At 37.7% G+C, this 18,477-nt stretch overlaps 1 protein-coding gene across 1 annotated transcript in view; it reads right to left on the reverse strand.

The window, feature by feature from the left end:
• The window catches only part of Ppp1r9a (protein phosphatase 1, regulatory subunit 9A), a 251,716-nt gene that overhangs the window by 11,579 nt on the left and 221,660 nt on the right, over positions 1-18,477 (reverse strand). Inside the window, exon 12 of the mRNA XM_013035860.1 lies at positions 10,681-10,838. Within this exon, the coding sequence (XP_012891314.1) occupies positions 10,681-10,838 (158 nt within the window). The remainder of the gene's footprint in view (positions 1-10,680; positions 10,839-18,477) is intronic.

The raw sequence follows: 18,477 nt of genomic DNA on the forward strand, positions 1-18,477 counted from the left end.
CCTGCTCCCTGCAAGTTACCATGTTCACACCTCTGTTAGGTGAAGCCTTAAAGGTGAGAGGCCCTGACTCCTGACTGTGTCTTTGATGGGGGGAGGGGAGACACACAACAGTGTCATTTCAGAGGTGTCTTACTTTCTTGCCCACTGTGTATTTGTGCAGCTCCTGCTCTCTCCCTTAAATGGCTTCCTTATTTTCCTACTGTATTATGTTTGACAGTTATGAGTATTACAAGGCACAAAATAGGTGTTATAGTTTTTATGCTGGAACATTGCTCATGGCCTCAGATTTACTCTATTTTCCCTAAAATTCTTTCAGTATAATGCAGGCTTTCTCCATTGTGAAGGATAAAAGTAAAAAAGGTACAAAGGTAACACCAACAAAAGTAAATAATGTGGAAATTCTACTCTCCAGTAATGTAACAGAAGGTATAATTTCTTGCCAAAATTTAAATTATCAGGAAAGAAGCAGGAAAAAAAGCCCTACAAGGTAGATCCCTGATGTTCAAATAATTTTACAATTTTTTAGGAATGGGTGTTTCTTCTTAGCTTATAATATTGAGAAAAATATTGAGATGAATGCCAAATGTAAAGAAATGTGTTACTAAATACTTACATAAATGGTACTGGTGTGGTGTGTTGGATAAAAGGGACACAGCTCCATTTTGACATAGCTACATCAGTGAATCTCCAAGCTACATGGCCCAGAGTGAATCATTACATTTTATGAAGATAAAGTTCTTCCTCAATAAAAGTATAGTACTATCTGTCACTGCAATCTTACAAAGATCATATGAAATGGCAAGTATAAAACTGTTCTGTAACTGTTAATAATAATGCTGCCAACCACTGTCATTATTATTAGTTTTGAATATCAAGTACCATTTAAAAATACTTTACATGAAAACTTAGACTGTACACTAATTTTATAAGGTAGATCTTAATATTACTCTCATTTTACATAAGATAAAAGAGTCCAGGAGGGTGAACTAGCTTGTTCAACATTTAAAAGTGGGAAAGCTACAAGGCAAACCAGGCAAATGGACTTCAGGGATTTATACTTTACTCTGTCTACATCCACAAAACATTAAGGTGATGTAATCTTAAAATAAAATTGGAAAAACTTGGCAACATGCTCGTCAAAGGTCCTTTCCCTATGGGAAACTCTTTACTAGAAAGGAAGCACATTTGATAGTGCTAGCAACAGCAGCATATAGCCAAGCCAGCAAGACATGGTAGTCATTCTTAAATGGATATAGACAGAACCTTCTTAGTTACCAGGAATTTAACTTCAAAATTATCTTCTTTATTTTAATGAAAAGAGGATGCAAAAGCATTGTGGGTAGTCAAGCAAAATGTCTGAGTATTTTTAAAATATCACCTAGACTTTAAATTTATATTTATAAATATTGAATTTGTTGAATCTGTTCATGTGACCTAATTCAGCAGCGATCTGATTCAGAGCAAATGCCTATGATTAAGTCCAGATATAGGCTACAAGTAATGCCATATATACAACTTTCTTTCATCTTATTCTAGGCATATTACTGACCACTGATACTTGGTGACCATTGGAAAAGGAAGGCCAGACAGTTTGGGAATAACCTTATGTTCTCAGTCACCCACCTATACCTGCTACCTGCTGAAAACTACTGGCTTCTTTTTCTTTCCATTTCTTTCCCTTGTTGGAATTCCTTCATAAAGTTGCCCCATAATGACAGCAGATAGTCAGAACGAAGAAGTTGAATTTTTCCTCTTCCTTAAAGGGTTTGCTTTTTACAGCATGAGGTACTTACCCCAGATCTACAAACTTCCGCTTAATTTTTCCTCCTTGTACCACCAACAAATTGGATGCCATTAGTGATTTGGGGCTTTTAGCATCATCTAGGATATAGACATATATGAAAAATGCAAATTACTATATTTTTAGAGCTATGAATTTAAAAAGTGCACCTATGAATCTACAGTGTTTGCCTAAACTATGAGTACAAAAGGATATTAAATGCCTTGCTTGTCTAAAAGTCATAGGAAACATGTTGAGCTAGAGTCACTCAGGCTGGAAAGGTTCTGCAGAAAAGAGGCTCAATGCTCATCACAAAAAGGAGTTGCTTAGCATGACCCAAGAAGAGGAGCTGCCCAGCAAAATACATAAATAAATAAAAATAAATAAAAATTTGCTCTATTTCCTAAACATTCACTTAGGAGAGAAGGAAAAAAATAAATTAAAAGGAGTTGCTTCACCTCCTGGCTTTCAAGTACCTGGACTCTGTCTTTCCTTTCTTGCTTTTGGGTTTTCATGGCTTTCAAGGAAACCCAGCTCTGGAACTCTTAAGCCCAGCAGAGAGAGAACTTCTGCTCAAAGTCAAGGAGATTGAGGGAGAAACTATGAGTCAAAGTTTTCCTTTTGAGTTTCCCCTTGCTAGTTGCTCTGACCAGTTCTGGGAGAGGGGAGAGTAGTATTTGTATCTTTGAAAGGTCTTTTTTTTCTCTCTTTGGAGGTACGGGGGAAAAGAGGGGTGGTTTGAACTCAGGGTTTGTTCTTGCTCAGCTGATACTCTACTACTTGCGCTTTGCCTACAGCCCTGTTTTTTGTTGTTATTGTTGTTGTTTTCTTTCAGGTTACTTTAGAGAGAAAATTGTACAGATTTTTCTGCCTTGGCTGGCTATAAACTGTGATCCTCCAGATGTAAGTTTCCTGAATAGCTAGCATTGCAGGCATGAGCTACCTTTCTTGATAGCTGGGCTCGAGTACAGCTTTGTTGGCCTGCTGTGATGTGGAAGGCACCCAAATCCTTCAGTCTTGAAATCCCTCAGGGTTTAGAGCTACCTGATTTTTGTTTCCTTAAGCTGTACTGGCATTTTAAATGACTGCAGATGCTAGCAGATAATAATACTTAAAACAATTCCAAAAAAGAATCAGGTTTTGGGAATGGGGTTTGATGTCACTGTGGTGACTAAGTCAGAAGAACTCCTATTACAAATGTATACTATTTCAAAAATAAAAGAACAAGAAATTACCACAATGAAATTTTTTTCTCTTAAAAAAATTCTGGCAACATTGGCACAGAATGCTAAGAACAGACCTGCTAAGAGAGTACTTCCTTAATCTCACAGGTTAATGCTGCTTATAGTAGTTGTTTACTTCAACATACATCCATAGAGAATATGAAATTTTGCTGGGCTCCAGTTGTAACTACTGAGATCTGGAGGATTAAAATCTAGACTAGCCCTGGCAGAAAACTTCACCAGACTCTGAGGCAGTGTAGCCAAGGGGAGAAGGGCAGACAAAGGAAGGGGGAAGGAGAAAGGATATAGTCGAGAATTCATTGTAGATATCACAAAATTAAGAAAAATAAGGGGAGAGGTGAGTTCAAAGGGGGTTAAATGTTGAAGGGATGACACAGATCAAAATGCATTGTATACACAGACCTCCCTCCCCAAATCAATACATACCCTGAAAAATTAAGTGAGGGAAGGGTTGGGCTAGGAAAGTTGGTTGAGCGCGTTGAAAGGGGTGACACTGATCAAGGTTTACTGTTATTAATAAACTGTTGTGTTAAATGGAAATTCTTTTGTACAGATACTTAAAGATAATTTTTAAAATGAAAACAAAATAATGAGCAAAAAGCTGAGCTAGAGGTGTGGCTTTGGTGGTAGTTGCTAGCCCAGCAAGTAAAAGATCCCCACAATAACAGAAAAGTAAGTTCACACACAAGTCCTTGCTGAGGAGATTAGCTGCATAACCAATTGCAATTCTCCAAGGACTTAGTTATATGCTACCATTGTAGTTAAAGGTACTCAAATTAAAATAAATCCTTAAATGTATGTAATGAAATAAACGAATAGGAAATATGCATCAAAAATCCACTCCTTGCCTCAAATGTTTATTATGGACAGTTGCATCATTATTCTTTGAGTGACAGAATTAGATAGTCACAGATATGACACAGGCACATAAAAATAATCCATAGATATGGCATAGATGCGTCCTAGGGTGATCTTGTTAATGGACTTTTCCCCCCAAAAGCAGGATTTCAATTTTCTAAACAGGACCCAAAGAAAAGAAAAGTGCTGAATTCTTCCAAATCAATCCTAAAGCAACACTTAATGGCCAGGACTGTGCAAAGTTAAAAGGAGACTACCTAATTATTTTCTGAATTAGAGGTAGCTGGGAGATGCTCTAATGAGTGTAAGACCAGCTGAGACAATGCACACACACACACAAAAAAAAAACCCCACCACTCTGTAACCTATTAGTGTTGTAGTTATTTGAACATCTCACGACTAAAAGCCTGATTCTACTCATCACAATGCCTGCTGCTAGGCAACCTCGCATCATTATCTCACACATTTGTCAAAGTGTGTTCCAAGGAGCACATTTGGAAACATATGGAAATAAATGTTTCAATAAGGCTGAAGTAGTAAAATTAGGGAATAATGTACCACCCATTTTAAATCAATCAAATCTGTCTTTCTAATCTGAGAGGGAAAACATTGTGTTTGTATGATTCCAGGGGAAAGAAAAGGAAAGATCTCATGCTTGTTTATTTGTTTAGTTGTAGGTAGGGCTTCCATTAGGCTTTTTGAAATCGCTCCAATACTCATTCTGTGACTAATAAAAGTCTGAGCTCCCACACTGAGTACATCAGCTCTAAGCTCTGTAAACCTAGCCTCCATTTTCAAAGGTAACAAATGATCTCCTGATAGGTAAATTCTAGTGTTGGGCTTCATTCTCCTTAATCTTAATTTCAATGGGACACTGGGTGTCCTTTACTTCATGATATGGAAGCTCCTATGAATTTTCTCCTGAGTATAAAGTCTTCTCTATTTAAGAAAAAGTTAACCATAGTTTCCCCTAAGGTCTCCATACTTTCTATTAATGAGAAACCACATCTTCTGAGGCTTATAAACTCCATGATTGTTGTTATTTTTCTTTTTATTTATGTATTTATTTTGGGATACTGGAGATTGAAGTCTAGGATTTGGGCTTACTAGACAGGCAAGTGGCTCTAGCACTTGAGCCACAAGTCCAGCCTTCAGTGACTAGTTTTGTTCACTTGCTTCCTCCTGTTGGTTTCTTAATTTACACATCAACGGTTCTTTTATCCTTCAGCCCTGTCATTATCTTTGGCACATCTTCATAGGGAGTCACTCAGCACAAGTCTTCTCACTCAGCTTCCCCACACCTATATCTGTTCCTCTTTATTCTCTGCTCGAAACAATCTATGGCTTCCTAGAAAGAGAGAGTGTTACCTAAAATATTTAAATCCCAGAATTACAGACTGGACCTACTTCTTTGCTTTTAGTTGAGATGACTATTTTGCACAAATGAACTGCTTTATCCAGCTAGTATAGCCCCATTTCTTTAAATGTATATGAAGTGTTCCTGTGTTGGCTCACAGTATCACACTACACCTCACATGCAGCCTTCCTCCCTTTCTCCTTTCTTTTCCTTCCTTCCTTCCCTTCCTTCCTTCCTTCCTTCCTTCCTTCCTTCCTTCCTCTCTTTCTTTCTTCCTTCCTTCCTTCCTTTCCCTCTCTCCATTGCTTTTTCTTTTTGAAGTTCTGTGATGGTCACTTTAGTTGTGCTTCCTTTATCAAATCTGCCTACCAATTTCAGATGGATGCAATCTCTTTCCTCTGGGCAATTACATAGGTTTATCCGATCTATACTTACAGAGCCTAGCGCAACAATGAATAAGGCATGAATTCTGTGAAGCCCTTAGAAAGACAGTTTCCATTTATCATAATATTAATTCAGTGATTATTCTGAACACAGGCTCTGTATCAGGCAATGTGTTAAAAACCACACAGAAACTCCAATTAATAAGGTGGGTTTTTTTTTCAGCCAAAAATCTGATAGCTCTTAATTTACTCTAGTGTTGACCAAAAGAGGTTCATTGCTATCTAAGTCTAGAGATAAAAACTTTAGTTTTTAGTATTAGGCTGATCAAACAACAGGCATATGGAGTGTACTCTATTGTCATAAAACCCTGTTTTATAAACCTATGGACAAATAGTTCCTTTAGTTTAATTGGCATTTAGTGAGAAGTTGAACAGGCAGTTAGTGAGAGGTTTATCACTGAGCTAGTAATTAGGACTTCTCCCATCACAGATTCTACTATGATCTCTCAAATATGAGATAAAACAATCTCTTGGAAATGTGGTATGTATACAACTTAGAACCTTCCTCCCATTACAACTGCTTGAAGATAATCTTTAAAAAATCCTTAGTATATATGTGTATATATACACACACACACACACACACACGCACACACACACACACACACACACACATACACAAATGACAGCCAGTGACTAAGCACTTTTCAGAGTATATATACTTCCAGACCAGAAATGGAAGCTTTATTGTATAATGGGTCAGATAGGAAATACTTCAGCCTGGTGCTGGTGGCTCATGGCTGTAATCCTAGCTACTCAGAAGGATGAGATCTGAGGATGGTGGTTCAAAGCCAGCCCAGGCAGAAAAGTCTGTGAGACTTTTATCTCAAATAAACCACTCAGAAAACCAGAAGTGGTGCTATGGCTCAAGTGGTAGAGTGCTTGCCTTGAGCTGAAGAGCTGAGGGACAGTGCCCAGGCCCAGAGTTCAAGCCTCACGACCACCACCACCACCAACAACAAAGGAAATATTTCAGATTGTTCAGATGTATGATTTCAGCTACAATCACTCAACTTGCCATTGTAGCCTGCAAGCAAACCTGGGTAACAAATGGCCACACTGCAATACATGACATTAGAAAAATAAGTGACCACTGGGATTGGTAGATGACCTTCCCTTCTCAAGCAATGCATTTAGTTATCTAGAGAAACATACTTAATAATTCATCCAGAGAATTATTGAGCATCAATTGTATACCATGCCCTTTGTGAGCAACCAAGAAGATAAAGACTAATATGATAGGGGAGAAAACTTTGGCTTACATGTGACAACTAGGTCTCATGTATATAACAACAAAGAGAAGAGTTAATGAAGAAAACTGCTTGGAAGTCAGACAGAAGAGAATAATTCACTCCAACTGGGAATGGAGTGGGTAAGTCTAAGGCCTCATTCAGGGGATGAGACTGGGTCTTGAAGAAAGATTGGTATTTTCCAGGAGTACAGGTTAGATGAGAGTATAAACCTGAGTTCCAGGAATGGAAGGGTTTTCACAGAACCTTATTCTCTGGATTTTGATAACACTGGAGGTAAATCTCACTCTGTTAACCTATGTCCTAACAGCCTATGTAACACCATAAAAAGAGCACACTGCCATCTCAAATGACACCGAGGGGCTGTTGATTGGAATCTGGGAAGGAGAGCTTGGGGATCGTGAAAGAGTGGTAGTATTGGTAGGCCTTCCGTGAAATGGCAATTTGTCATATTCTGTGTACACATCCATTTAACTGGATTCTAATTTTATGCTCACTGAGCAACTTTCTGATTTATGAACCTACCAACCTAAAGAGAGAGAATGGAACAAGTGAAGAATGATGGTTATTATGTCAGGTGACCTCCCGAAGTAAATCAGAAAATTCATTTTATTCTGGTTCAGAAATTAGTGTTTTCAACTTTTGAGCCACATGAAACCATCACTCAAAGCTTGAGTAAATGTGGGAACAGGGATAAGATGTAGCTTATTGACAAAGTGCTTGCCTAGCAGGTTCAGTATGTACAACACTCTAGGTTTGATCCCTAGTACGAAAAAAGAAAAGAGTTAAAAATGTGATTAAATATATTACTGAGATGTTGGGTTTAGAGAATTGGGAGTCAAAACCATAGCTCCTCAAGGCACCCAGAGTTTAATGTGATAGTTCTCACTCTTCAACTTCAGAACCTGAGAATGGAAGGTCAAAGAACCATTGCCTTCCTAGTTGTTCTTGATCACAGCATAATGGAGAGCCAAGGTCTGCTACCAAATAATCAAGGAAGAAATATGAGAATAAGCCAGGTACTAGTGGCTCATGCCTGTAATCCTAGCTACTCAGGAGACTGAGTTCTTAGGACCACAGTTCAAAGTCAGCTCAGGCAGGGGAGTCCATGAGACTCTTCTCCCTGATAAACTACTCAGAAAAATCAGAAATGGCACTGTGGGTCAAGTGGTAGAGTGGTAGTTGTGAGCACAAAGATGCTCAGGGACAAACCCCAGATCCTGGTTCAAGCTCCAGGACTAACAGAAAAAAACAAAAACAAAATAAATGAGAATAGAAGTAGGGTGAGGAGAGACAGGCCAGTGATGTGGCAGACAGACATACAGACAGACTTGTTATGCAAACTCTTGGAGGGAAAAGATGGAATCTGACATTACTTAGCACATAGCTAGACATAGAATGTATGCTCAGCATCTACTGAATAAACACATGAGTAAATGCACTAATTCCAAATGAACTAAGAAATCAGAGGGACTCTTCAAGGCTGGAACCTTATCAAAACAATGGAAATACCATGATAAAACAATGAAACATCTTTTAACAATTAACATATACTTTAAAATGAATAATAAGAGTGTAAATAGGTCCTATCCAGGGGTGTAGGTATTAGTGGGAAAGGGGAAGGAGAAAGTGGATGAAGGAGGATAAATACGGTCAAAATGCTTGATGCGCTTGGATAAAAATAGAACAATGAAGCTTATTGGGATTGGTTTGTGGAGGAGGGGATAAGGAAGCGTGATGGAGAAAGGAATATTATATATATATATATATATATATATATGCATACATTGTATACATATGTGGACATATCAAAATGAACCCCCCCCTTGTACAAGTAATTGATAAATAAAAATGTAGGGGAAAATAGAGTCATATGTATTCTTCTGGATTTTCTTTTACACTGTCAATGTCTTTCTCCAGAGATTTACCCTTATTGTTTAGTGTAGTTTTTCCATTGTCCCTCTGCACAAACTGATTATATGTATATATTGCAATTCATATATCCATTTTTACTGGTTCTGATCTTATATAACAGGATTCCTAGGAGTACTCCTACAAATAATTTTTAGTAGACCGGCTTATGATTTCTCTTAGGTATATACAAATATACACACTGCCATTTAAGTTTGTATATATTTTCCACAGAAGGATGTGAACAAAATATTATGTATAAAACAAAGTGACAGAGTAAGGTAATTAAAGGGAGTTCATTTTTGTAAAAAGATGTATATATAAGATCAAAACAAACATATACCAATGATTTTTTTGTGTATTCATGTGTACATGTGTATGTGCATAAATTTAATTTCAGATAGGAATGACAATATAAACAAATATATCTGGTTACTTTAAAGGAGCATATCAGCTGTGGAGGACGGGGAAACTGTAGTCTGACTTAGTACGGTTTTGTATAGTTAATTTAAACACAAATTTATTGTGTCTATAAATTAAAATATTTAATTAAAAGGCAAAGTTCTGTCAACACTCTTAAGAAACTCTAGTGTAATTCTAGGAATTTATTTTAAAATTTAATCAACTTTGCTACCATTACACTCTGCAATAGAAATCAGTATTGTAAAAATTTATTGTAAATAAAAATCAGTTAAAGGGTAATGGGTTTGCACCACTTTAACCTTCATATTTTTCCTATGTGATTACACTAATGTTTATAGCAAAACTCTAGGTTGTGTTTTACCAAAATTTTTAGATGATCAACCAAAGAATTTCCTTCAATAGTAAACTGTGGAAAGATAAAGAGATCAAAATACTAAACTTACAGGACAAGATGATGACCTAAAAAACATGGAATGGGATTCTTTTATCCTGAAGATAAAAAGAAACAATATTTGTTCTGAGAAGACAAAAGATTTATGATTGTGTATCTATATCACATAAATGGTGGTGTTAAAACAGACAACGCAAATAAGAATGACAATTAAAATGACCAATACCTTTTTCTTGTATTTTCTGGGTAGTAGCTTGATAGTGGCAAGGAGATTCTTCCATCTCTTGATCAGATTTTGTAGCAGAGGAGAGTGAAGTGTCTCCCCAGACAAAGGGGGAAGACCCCCTTTCGGGGTACAGTGGTCCTTCTTGCAACTCATCTATGCGGTCAGACGAGGAAACACGACTAGCCACTGGGGTGAGGGATGGGACCCCGGAATCTGATTCTGGAGAAGAAGTTCCCAGACCCTTGGGCAGAAGTGGTTTGGTAACATGCATGTGATTATAAAGACTCTTTGACGGCTGTTGATATAAGAGATTATAAAGGAGGTTATGCCATTGAGTACCGGTTCTGCCGACATACTTACTTTGAAATAAGACTGACCTTTGTTTTTAATGAACCCCAAGAAAAGGACTTTCTGTTTGTTGGTTTACTGAAGAGAATGCATGGCTCATAGCTATCAGCCATATTAACATTGGAGCTAAAACCAATATCTAAGACACATAAAAGCATTGACTTCTGCAGGCATTCTTTCCCATTAAGTCAAACCAAGAGCTGAATGCTGTAAATGCCATTATTAAATATGACTATGTGGATACTGTTCTTGGCTGGTTGAGTAAATAGAGGGCAGGCTGTAATTACAAATATAGCAAGTTGCATAAAAACTCAAGAGACAAAGACAAGAACTATCCTAGCTGTTTCCAACTAGGGCACAAAGTCTGGTTGCACAGTAACCACTATTTTCAACAGGCTGTAGGAACAACAGTACACCCACACAGGTCTGAAACAGCCCAGGATGCCCACCTTCCTTTCTAGGCTGTCCTCTCCATCTGTTGAACTGACACTGTCATACAGCCGTGTCCGAGTGGGCCTCTGACGCCTGTTCTTCACAGAGAGCTGGGCTCGAGTTTTCAATGCCTTTGAATCCAGGCGCTCTGTTTCTGGTACTGCTTCATTCAAGTCTAAGGAAAGAATATTACAAAATCATTAGACAGAGAAACCTTGGGAGAGGATTGACAAAGAGACCACAGACACTGGGAGCAAAATCTCAAAGTTATCAGTAACACCAAGTGAGGGGCTACAGCCATTCCAGTCTAACTGATATTCCACGGGTGACACAGGAATGAATAACAAGAGTAATATACAAATCCTAAATGAACAATCCAAAATTAAAAATGACCAAGGTCACAATGCAATTATCCTCCAACGCAATTATTAACAGCACTTTTTTTTTCTTTTTCTGTTTTGTGGGCTGAACTACAGGCTTTGGCATTATAGGAAGTTCTCCCCAACTTGGGCCATCTTAGCCTTCTATTTCTGTTTTTCTTTAAAATAATCTCACTGCTTTGCCTAGTTGGCCTCTAACACATGATCCTCCCACTCCTGTCTCCTGGGCAGGTATGAGTACAGGTATATGTCATGACACACAGAAAAAAAAACCATAAATTTGATTTGTTTCTATGAATGGATTTTGGGGTGTCCGATGATCATACAAGTGGAGAGTGAATCAAAATAGGGTGATCTTAAAAACCCTAAGGATGAAAACAGATTTTCAGAGTCAAGTGCAGGTAGCTTGAGCAAATCTTAACAAGCCATACCACTTTGGTCTTAATATTTCCTTTTCTGACAAAACAGTTTCTGAATATCTCATCTGTTCCTTTCTGAAGCTTGTAGAAAGCTTATAGGAAAAAATTTAACCCTACCTAACTTAAAGTAGCCGAGGAAAGAAAACAAGGTCTATCTACACAAACTGCGAGGAAGTTAAACAACCACAAGTACTTAACATTAGTAGCATATGGATTGAGCAAGATAAAATTTTTCCTTAACTTCTATGTTTACATTTTGTTTGTCTATGCCTCTGTCTTGTCTCTTTTTTTTTTCAGATATCTTCTCTTCCCACCAGAAACAAAATTAGTTTTCCATGAGAAAATGTTTAATGAAATCTTTAAATAAAAAGACTTCATGAAGGCCTGTGTGATGGTACATACCTATAATCTCTGCTACTTAGGAGACAGAAATCAGCACAGTTCAAGGCCAGCCAGGAAAATAATAATACTTTATCTCAACAAATAAGTCAGGGATTTTAGTAAGGTTGGTTGCACACGTATTGTAATCCCAGATTATAGATGTCTCCGTGGGAGATGTAGGTAAGGGATCTCAAAAAGCAAGAAAACTTGTCTGAAAAAAATAACCAAAGAGCTAAAATTTAAAAAGCCTAGGAACATGGCTCAAGTGGAGTACTTGTCTAGCAAGCTCAAGACCCTGAGTTTAAGCCTTAGTGGAGGGAAGGGTAGGGGGAGAGACTCCAAGAGAAAGAAGAGGACAGGACACACACACACACACACACACACACACACACACACACACACAAAATGAATGAGGAAAGGCTACAAGGAGGGATTAATGTGGTTCTCATTAGTCTGGCTCTTACCAGACTTTGATTTTGCTGCCCAGAATCTAAATCAAGACCCTAGTGTTAACAGTTTACTCATGAACATGGCTATTGTAGGTGCTGGTTGGAGAAAAGTGTGCTTGCTGGTATTTAGTGGAACTGTAAGTACTTCTTATATCTATCCTTACCTTCATACCTTCAAATAAAATTGTTGGATGTGAAGGGGAAACAAAGGAGGAGGCAGCCATGCTTGATAAGAAATGTACTCATTACCTTGCCCATGTAATTGTAACCCCTCTGTATGGTATTTTCATAATATAAAAAATAAAAAAGAAATAAAATTGTTAGCTCATGAACCCTATTTTATCTTTTCATTAAAACGGTCACTTTCAAGGGGTTAACAAGTGCATCTGGATTTAAGTTATTGAAAAACAAGCAAAAAACCGATTTGCAGAAAGTTGTGTAATAATAAGACCTCAGACTATGCCTCTACTGTAGGAAACTGAGCACTTGACTTTTGGTTCTAACAAATAAAATTAAATACATTTTTCCCCAGGAGATACATCCATTGAGTGACAGTATTTACAGAATGTTTTGATTTTCTTTCCTATACTCAAATGAAGAATGAATGCTTAGAAAAATATTCTTCTAGAACATATAAAGAACAACTAGGTATTTTCTAATTTGTACTCTATTATTTATATGCAGTGGAGGAAAAACAATCTTCACCACTTTAATTTCCTGCTTCCAATAAAATCTATATTTGCAGCTACACTTTAAGAGTTCATTCCTTGTGATAATTGGGAAAAAGTCAACTTTACAAGCTCTGTTTACATATATACTACGAACACCATATAGACAACAGTACTAATATAATTTGAAATATAGGATGCATACATGTTTTATATCTTTTCTGTCTTCTATGAGGACTGACTGCTCTATGACACAAAGCCCTAGCACATACACCACCTCATTTGTTTCTTATTAGAGCCCCATTAGACACCAAGCAAAGGAGAAACCCTAGGTCTCCTTGGTACAGGCCAAAATTTTCTTAATAGAGACCCAGAAACACAACACATCATAGAAAGGTTGGACAAATGGGATTGCATGAAGTTGCAGAGCTTCTGTATGGCAAAGGGCATAGCAAGGAAGATCAATAGAAAGCACATGGATTGGGAGAAGATCTTCACTAGCCATGCAACAGACAAGAGTCTCATATCTAAAATATACCTGGAACTCAAAAAACTAAATCCCCAACAACAAATCTCAAAAAAACAACTGCCCAATAAATAAGTGGACTAAAGACATAAGGAGAAACTTCTCTGAAGAGGAAATAAGAATGGCTAAGAGACACATGAAGAAATGCTCAACTTCTCTAGCCATAAAAGAAATGCAAATCAAAACAACAGTGAGATACCACCTCAGTGGCTATACTCAAGAACTCTAATAATAACAGATGCTGGAGGGGATGTGGACAGAAGGGAACCCTACTGCATTATTGGTGGGAGTATAAACTTGTTCAACCACGTAGAAAGTAGTATGGAAGTTCCTCAAAAGACTCCACATAGAGCTCCCCTAAGACCCAGCAATCCCACGTTTGGGCATTTACCCAAATGATCACAAACAAGACCATACTAAAGCTACCAGCACAACTATGTTTATTGCAGCATTATTTAGCATACCTAAGATATGGAACCAACCCAGATGCCCCTCAGTAGATGAATGAATCAAGAAAATGTGGAATATATACACAATGGAATTCTATGCCTCCATCAGAAAGAATGACATTGCCCCATTTGTTAGAAAATGGAAAGACTTGGAGAAAATTATATTAAGTGAAGTAAGCCAGGCCCAAAGAAACATAGGTCCCATGGTTTCCCTCATTTGCAATAACTAGTATATATCTGAGACAAGCAGAAAAGGTCAGATAAAATGATGTTAAAGCAAAATGAACCCCAAGATAAGGACTCAAATGTTTTTTTTTCTTTCTTGCTGTTGTTTCTAACGTATTTATAAGGTACCACGTGATTTTTTTGTTGTTTTATATGTCCCTCCCCCATGGTATAAACCATTTTCACTGTATCTGATGTTGATATAATTTGGGGAGTGGAAGGGGAAAAAAAACAAATTGTTTAAATAAGGATACAGGTTGACCCATTGCATGTACAAGATGCTATGTCAAAAAATGAACTTTACAACTTTGGCGGGGTAGAGGGTATGGGGGTAGGGAGTGGAGAGGGGAAGGGATGGTTTGGGGAAACAAAGGAGGAGGCAACAATGCTTGATAAGAAATGTAGTCACTATCTTGCCCATGTAATTGTAACCCCTCTGTATGGTATTTTCACCATAATAATAATTTTTTTTAAATGTAAAAAACAGAAATGTACTCATTACCTTGCTCATGTGATTATAACTCTTCTGTATAGTATTTTCACAATAAAAACATTTTTAAAAAGACACCAAGCAAGCATATTTTTAATCTCTCCTAAAGCTCAGAAAATTCAAGTCACTTACCCTCATCTATACAGCTAGTTAGTTGATAAACTCTCATGATTATATTGACTCCTAGGCTACTAGCTATCCACTCCAATTTATCTAGTGTTGAAAAAAACCACTGCTTTTAATACCATTTTAATATCATTAGAGATCAAGGTATTAGGTTATTAAATCACATTGCCAGTGTAGAAAATTCAACGTTCAGTGAGTTACTCATGAATATAATCATTAATCTTCCAAATATTTTTTTCTGAGAATACAGGAAAAAAGGGAAGACATTTGTACAACTACAGAACAAATTACTTCTCATCAGGTGATTTCATGCATCATTTATTTAAAAACAACTTTGGCTACTAAGTGACAAAAAAGCCCACGGAGGAAGTGCCTCCACCTTTGTAAACACAATTCCTTTGCAATCCAGTCATGGCCCTTGAAGAAAGAGGGTATCTTCCCTCATTCAGGACTGCAGTAGCTTCTCCATCATTGCTACTTACAAATAAAGTGGAGGAAAAGGACAGTGACTTGTGAGCAGGGCTTCAGAATGCAAAGAATATATTCTGAAACTCATGATTCCATTACTACTAAGTAGCTCCTACTGCTACTGTCAGACAGTCCAAAATATCAACAGGGTATCTTTGCTTTTGCATCAGTGATCAGACGCAAACTGCTTGGGCACACACACGGAATTAGATCTACTAAAGATGCTGAAGTCTGAAAAGCAGCACTTTGAGTTCAATATTCAAGTGGCAATAACAAACTTTATGCAATTACCAATTTCTTTTTACATTTTTATTTGTTGTGTAGTGCTGGGGCTTGAACTCGGAGCCCATATACTGTCTTTTCAAGTTTTGGGTTATTTTTGCCATTCCTAGGATTTGAACTCAGGGCCTGGGCACTGTCCTTGAGCTTCCTTTGCTCAAGGCTAACACTCTACCACTTGAGCCACAGTGCCACTTCTGGCCTTTTATATTTATGTGGTACTGAAGAATGAAACCCAGGGCCTTCATGCATGCTGGGCAAGCAGTCTGCTCCTGAGCCACATTCCCAGCCCCTTTTGAGCTTTTTTTGCTCAAGGCTAGTGCTCTACCACTTGAGCTACAGCCCCACTTCTGCCTTCCCCCTCATTTTTGGTGGTTAATTGAAGATAAGTCTCACAGACTTTCCTGCCCTGGCTGGCTTTGAACCATGATCCTCAGATTTCATCCTCCAGAGCTTCTAGGATTATAGGTGTGACCCACCAGTGGCCAGCCAATTAACAATTTCTGATTATCTGAAAGCAAGAATCAGAGCCACTATATTTATAGCAGTGTTTGTAGCATTGACTGAACTATATACTTAATTGACTGAACCAATACTTTCATTTCTGGAAAGAACTAGAAACCAGGAAAAAACTAGAAGCAATTACTAAAAGACACAGCAAGTAGTATCCTTAGAACCATTAGATAGAGGAACTGAGCCCATGATGTGTGCTGCTGTGTCAGCACACATAACTATATTTTTCCATCCATTCAATTTAAGTATCAGATGTGATAACTCAATAGAACCGTGGGGTTCTACATTTTACTCTACCCTTACCTCTCACGTTAAGAATGTTCATGCTCAAACAAGATTACTCACTTGAACCTATCAGTGGTACAGACTGGATAGAGTTCAGACGTCTGCTATGGCTCAGGCTCCTTTTAGAAGGTCACTTTCATGTCTGGAAGTAAACTTCACTTCTACCTCCCTAAATGTTTATGATTTTACCTTCTGCACTAAACAAAAAATACATGTCCAGGGCTAACTGCATATTAGCAAAAGTATGTAACATCGGAAAGTAAATAACACCAACACTTGCTTTGTACATAACCCAGGAATAAGATTCTTACCCCCCAAAGATTTTGGAAATGGCAACAGGGCAGGAAAGATCCTAGTCACGCAATGCTTCAAAGTGATGTGCTACACTTGGCTGTCATTCATTCCTCACAGAGCTGTTAGTGCACAATACAATGATGTCCCTAAACCCCAAGCCTCAGTTCTTCCTTTCCCTCTTCTCTTCAGGTATCTTGTTTTGTTGTCCATAGGGTCAGAAGAAAATTTCCTTTTCCTCCTCTGCCTCTTCCACTTTTATTGGTGGTAAATTGGGGCTAAGAGTCACACAGACTCTTATTCTTTCAGAACCTCCAGTCAGTAAAACAGACTACCTCTGACTCAATAGTAGCTAGAAATACAAAAGGGAAGACTTAACTACATAAATAAATATAGACAGATACATTCAGAGGAGACACACAGGAGCTAATGACAGAGCAGCATGCAGTGGGTGGCACTCCACCTCACCTGGATTTTCAGATGAGTTTCAATATTGCTTTAAATTGGATCCTCTAAAAGAATATAATGGATTTGATTATGATTTTAGCAGCTGTTATGAAAAATGCTCTATGAAATTAGGATGTTATATATCATATTATACAGGGACCAGCTCCCCACAGCAATGCTGTGAGTCATTCAGTTTCTTTCAGGGGATTGACGTTATTTTTGACGTAAATGGAATGTGGCCCCAGGATCAGATACAGGCAGCCAGGGAGTGAGGGGAATGGAGCAGCATAACAATGGGGTCCCTGTGCATCGTGATGTACATTATCCCCCTCAAAACCAGCCATCCCTCACTGCTGCTATTGTCAACTGAAATACTGAATACAATGAAGCACTTGGTGGCATTTCAAAACTTAAGCAGTATCTGCATATTATTCACAGTCATTACAAGTTCATAAAAGATGGACCTGCTGGGATTTGGGTTGGTACATCATACATTCAGGAGGTGGGTTTAAGCAGCTCAGAGAGAGGAGTAGACCTGAGTTAAGTCTTTCTTGAATAGAATCTACTAGCTACTATGCCACAAAAATTGGGCTATTTATCTAGCTTCTCAGAGGTCCTGTGGTGAGGACCTTCAACTGCAAAATGAGGGTGATAATGACATAACATAGTCACTGTATTGTTATGAAGATTAAATGCATTAATAGATCAAAAGTGCTTAGAAGAGAATTAGATAATATATATTCAATAACTGTCTCTATTTGCTGACAAGAAGCGATGAGCTACACATGAGGAAAATAAGCTGCTGAACAACTTGCACATTCATGAAACTATTTAGAAAACAGTAACACTTGGATGTATTTTCTAATGGTAAATGCATGCATGTAATTGCATAGAAAATATGGAAAGATATCTTCTCCCACTAGACCATTAGATAAGGGGTTGTAGGTTAAATGACACTTATTGTGTTACTTCTGTTTTTGCATGTGTATTTTGTTTTATGTGAGTTTTTGCACTTATATATTACTTGTGTAATTACAATTAATTTAAAAAGGGGGAAACACATATTTAGCACATTTTCATTTAGAACCATCTCAAATCCATTCTAACTTAATTAGCTATGTCATTTTAGAATTTCTAATTCCAGATCTTAATATGAGCCCAGGAAATGTAAAAATCCATGATACCGAGAAGGCTCCTCTTCCATTACATCTAGGGTGACTGTTCCTTGCCTTGGCTGACTGCCAGATGATGTGACCTAAATAAAGCCCTATGGCTTGGCTTCCAGGATTGTATCAAGAAGATGTATTGAATCAAATATCATGAGACCATGTTACATAACTGTGTGTCATCTTAAAACAGCATTTTGGTTAGGAACCTACCAATAGGCAACTTTCATCCTGAATTCAGTTGTAGTTGAT

Source organism: Dipodomys ordii, unplaced genomic scaffold (genome assembly GCF_000151885.1).
Source record: "Dipodomys ordii isolate 6190 unplaced genomic scaffold, Dord_2.0 Scaffold227, whole genome shotgun sequence".
Classification (NCBI taxonomy): Eukaryota; Metazoa; Chordata; class Mammalia; order Rodentia; family Heteromyidae; genus Dipodomys; species Dipodomys ordii.